Source organism: Trichoderma evansii (genome assembly GCF_050947405.1).
Source record: "Trichoderma evansii strain SZMC 28006 chromosome Unknown GGI43scaffold_45, whole genome shotgun sequence".
NCBI lineage: Eukaryota > Fungi > Ascomycota > Sordariomycetes > Hypocreales > Hypocreaceae > Trichoderma > Trichoderma evansii.
Genome location: NW_028145161.1, coordinates 11,660 through 16,135, shown reverse-complemented (window position 1 = coordinate 16,135; position 4,476 = coordinate 11,660). Strand labels below are relative to the sequence as shown.

General features: G+C 19.6%; 1 protein-coding gene across 1 annotated transcript; it reads right to left on the bottom strand.

Moving 5' to 3' along the window:
- Positions 1-2,799: 2,799 nt before the first annotated feature.
- Positions 2,800-4,476, bottom strand: GGI43DRAFT_419089 (uncharacterized protein). The gene is made up of 5 exons (XM_083207632.1): positions 3,875-4,476; positions 3,602-3,823; positions 3,196-3,526; positions 3,005-3,087; positions 2,800-2,957 (listed from the first exon to the last, which is right to left on the bottom strand). The coding sequence occupies exons 1-3, from the start codon at positions 4,379-4,381 to the stop codon at positions 3,275-3,277; spliced, it is 981 nt and encodes a 326-aa protein (XP_083055114.1). The 5' UTR covers positions 4,382-4,476; the 3' UTR covers positions 2,800-2,957; positions 3,005-3,087; positions 3,196-3,274.

Below are 4,476 nucleotides of genomic sequence, written 5' to 3'. Positions count from 1 at the left end.
ATTTTTTTTAAAAAAAAAATATAATTTACTTATTATAATATTTATAAAATTATAAATATTTAAATATTAAAATAAATAAATTAAAAAATAAATTAAATATTAAAAAAATAAAATTCTATAAAATTTTTAAATAAATTAAAAAATTTAATTATAAATTAATTTTATTAAATATAATAAAATTTTAAAATTTAATATTTTAAATATTATAATTAAAAGAAATATTAATTAATAAAAATATTAAATAATTTATTTTAATTAAAATTATTATAAAAAATTAAAAAAAAAAAAATATAAAATTAATAAAAGATTTATTATATATTAAAATTTAAAAATTTAAAAAATTAAATATTTTATTAAATAAAAAATTATTTTAAAATAAAAAATTTATAAAAATTAAAAAAATATTTTAGCTTTTAAAAATTAATAAAAATATTTTTTATTTAATAAAACTAATAAATTAAAATTTATAAATATAATATTTTAATTAATTATATTAATATTATTATTAAATTATATTTTAATTATAACTTTTAATTTAATATATTTAAAATTATTTAATTTATTAAAAAATTAAATATTTTTATAAAATATTTATTTATTTTATATATTAATTTATTAATATTACTTATAAAAATATAATAATTATATAAAACTTTTATTTATTAATTAAATTAATTTTATTATTTATTATTAATTTTATAATAATTATTATTTAATTTAATATTTTTTTATTTTAATATATTTTTTTTTATAATTAATTATTTTATTATAAAAATTAAAAAAATTATATATTATAAATTAATAAAAAATAATTTATTAGTTATTAAAAAAATATTATTATTATTATATAAGTAATTATAATAAATATATTTTTTATAATTTTAATAATTTTTAATTATTTTATAAGAAAGTTTTTTAAATTTATAAAAAAAAAATTATAATAATTACTTTAATAATTTTAATAATAAGTATTATAATTTTATAATTTTAAATAAATTTATTTAATAAAATTAATTAATATAATTTAATAAAATTTTTAAATATAATAAAAAAACTAGGTTATATATTATAAAAAAAATTAATTTAAAATTTATATATTATTAAATTTTAAAAATAAAATTAATTAAAATAATATTATATTATAAATTAATTATATAAAACTTTTAATATATATATTTTAATAAAAGTTTAAAATTTTTAATTAATTATAATTTAAAAAAATAATTTAATTTTAAAAAAAATATTATTAAAATAAGCTTATAATATTAAAATATTAAGCTTACTAATTATTTAAATATATTATAAAATAATATATTAAAATAACTTATTATATAAAATTATTTATTATATTTATAAAATAAAAATTTAAATAATTAATCATTATTATAATATTATTATAATAATTAAATTAATTATCTTATATTTAAAATTATTATTATATAATTATATTTATTTTTAAAATTTATATTTAATTTTTTCTTAATATAAATTTAATTTAAATTTATATTTTAAAAATTACTTATTTTATATTTTAATATTAAACTTAATATAAACTTAAATATTATAACTAGTATATATTTATTAAAATATTTTTAAATTTATTATTAAATAATTAAATTACTAGTAAAAGTATTTATAAAATTATTTATTTAAATATAAATTAATTTAAAATATAATTATTTTATTTTATTTATTTTATTATTAAAAAAAATTCTTATAAATAATATATAATTTTTAAATATATAATAAAATAAAAAATATAAATTTTTTTTTTTTTAAAAGTATTAAAGCTAATTAAAATAAAAATTTTATATTTATATTTATAATTAAATATAAAATTAAATATAATAAAAATAATATAATAATTAATATTTAATATAAAAATAATAAATTTAAAATTAATATTTATATTTATAATATTATATTATTTATTTTGATTATAAAAAAATTATATAATAATAATAAATAATATATTAAATTTTTAATTTCAATATTAAACTTTTTTATTAAATTTTAAAAAAAAATATTATAAATATATATTTACTTTTTTAATATATTTTATTTTTTAAAATAATTATATAAAATAACTTAGTTAATAAAAATAATATTAAAAGTAAATTAATTAAATATATTTTTATAAATTTTTTAAATATTATTATATTTTTAAAATTATTATTAAAATAAAAAATATTATTTTATATTTAATAAAATATAATTAATTAAATTTAAAAATTAAAATTAATTAAATTTTCTTTTATTAAATTTTAATAATATTAAAAATTTAAAAATACTTATATAATAATTAAAATTAACTAGAATTATATTATTTAATATTACCTTAATTTTATTATATATTAATTTATTTAAAATTTTAAATTTAAAATTTCTTTTATATATTTATATTATTATTATTTTTTATTATTATTTATATATTTAATATAAAATAATTTTTATTTTAGCTTTGCAAATTAAAAAAATTAAAGTATAATATAATATTATAATAATTTAATTTAAAAACTATAGTATTTTAAATAACTTTATTTAAGTTAAAAGTAAGTTAAAAAAATTTCGAATATAATCCTTTAACTAGTAATATTATAAAAAGAATTCTAAGAAACTTTAAAACTTTAATTATAATTTTAAAAAAAATTTCAAATACTTTTTTATTTATATTACTTTTTAAATTAATTAAAGTATTTTAAGTATATTATATTAGGGTTTTAAAAATAACTATAGTAAAAAGTTTAATTATTTTTATATTTACAAGTAAATTTTATAACACAGGAACTTACTTATTAATTTTTTTATTTAAATATAATATTATATATAAGTTATATACTTTTCTACTGTATCTAGGACAATCCCTTTTTTAAACTAATAAATAATAATCCCGCTTCTTAGATCGGACCCCATGCATAATTATTATAACCCAACATCTTATGGTCGCAATTAAAGGTACGTACCCCGGACTAAGTACAGACCGACCAGCTAATAAGGCAAAGGTCGACACAGGTCAACCGTCGACTATCGTTGACCTTGATAAAAGATTGATAAAGTCGACTGTCGACCACGGTTAACCTATAACTAGTAAGTTACTGCTAGAGCTCTCGCGGTGATCTTCATAACCAATACTCCTCAAGTCATCACAGCTGTCGCTCCACCTTTCGCCGGCTGCCTTTCCTAACCCTGCCACAGAATGGCGCCCAGCTGAGACCCTTGCCAACTCGCCGGTAACTGCAAAGTACTAGACTAGACGAGTGGGACTACCTTCAAATTAGATGTTGGTAGTTATTCCTGGCTGAATAGTCTCCAGAATGTCCATCAGCTCTTTATGCACGCGTTCTTGGACCTTTGCCCCCTCCTCGCTTCTGACGAACGCGCTCGGCTCTTTGACTTTACATTCGCTCATGTACTGTCCGTGACTCTCATCCCCAGAAGCCGCGCTGTGAACGAGCGTACGGCTTCCGACTTCTGTCGTTCGCGCAATCAATGCTTTGGCAGCCGTGAGAATATAGCCAGCCACTCCCTGCAATTGGCCAATGATGTCAGCGTTGCGCCCAACGAGGGGGTAAGTGAGGACAATCATCAGATGTAACAATACCTTTAGATCCTTGTCAAGTTCGGAGTGACACAGGCCTGGGTTAACATTATTTAGAATGAGAGGTTCGGCAGCGTGTGGGCCTTTCTGCATGGCCTCACTAATGGAACGGACGAGAAGAACTTCGAGGAGTTTCGAAGTGTTGTATCGATCTGCGATGTATGACTTCTTATCCTTTTTGAAGGCCTCAAAGATCAAAGACTCATGTCGCTCTCGAAACTTCGCCTTTCAATTATCAGCTTTGCAATTTACCGCCACTAATCCGGAGAGATTCACATTTTCATGGACTACAGAACTTGTAATTACCAGTCTTGCTGTTTCTCCCGTTCTCATTTTCGACCGCCTCAGCATCGGAAAGAGGTTGAATGCAAGCAAGGCTGTTCCAATAACGTTGACCTTGATGGTAATCTCAGTTCCCTCGGAAGCCTCATAAGTATTTCTCAAAACGCCGGCATTTGCAACCACGACATCCAGTCTGTCCAGCGAATTACACCTCACCGCAAAGGCTTTAATAGAATTGTAGTTAGACATATCAATTTGCCATACCTCAACGACATTTTGTCTATCCGTGGAGGCTTCAATGGAGGCTTTTGCGTCTTCGCCTTTCTTGATAGATCTCACCGCAAGGATGACTCGCGTCGCGTTGAGTCGTACGAAGTGCCGTGCAGCTTCGAGTCCCAGGCCAGTATTGGAGCCTGTGACGACGATTGTTTGACCCGCAAACGATCTTGTGGGGAGAGGGATGGGTTGCAGTTGAGCGCGGATAGCATCGATTGAAGACATATTTTGCTATGTGAATGGGAACATGGACGTGATGTTGGTGCAGATTAGAGGAAGGATTTGAGTGAGGCTTTCGAACCCCGGGAGAAAACTTATTT

Bases quoted from the DNA above. Each gene is read 5' to 3' on its own strand.
- GGI43DRAFT_419089 (XM_083207632.1), bottom strand. From the start codon at position 4,381: ATGTCTTCAATCGATGCTATCCGCGCTCAACTGCAACCCATCCCTCTC. The intron at 3,824-3,874 runs GTGAATCTCTCC...GATAATTGAAAG, and splicing joins GTTCTGTAGTCCATGAAAAT to GCGAAGTTTCGAGAGCGACA. The intron at 3,527-3,601 runs GTATTGTTACAT...GGCCAATTGCAG, and splicing joins AACTTGACAAGGATCTAAAG to GGAGTGGCTGGCTATATTCT.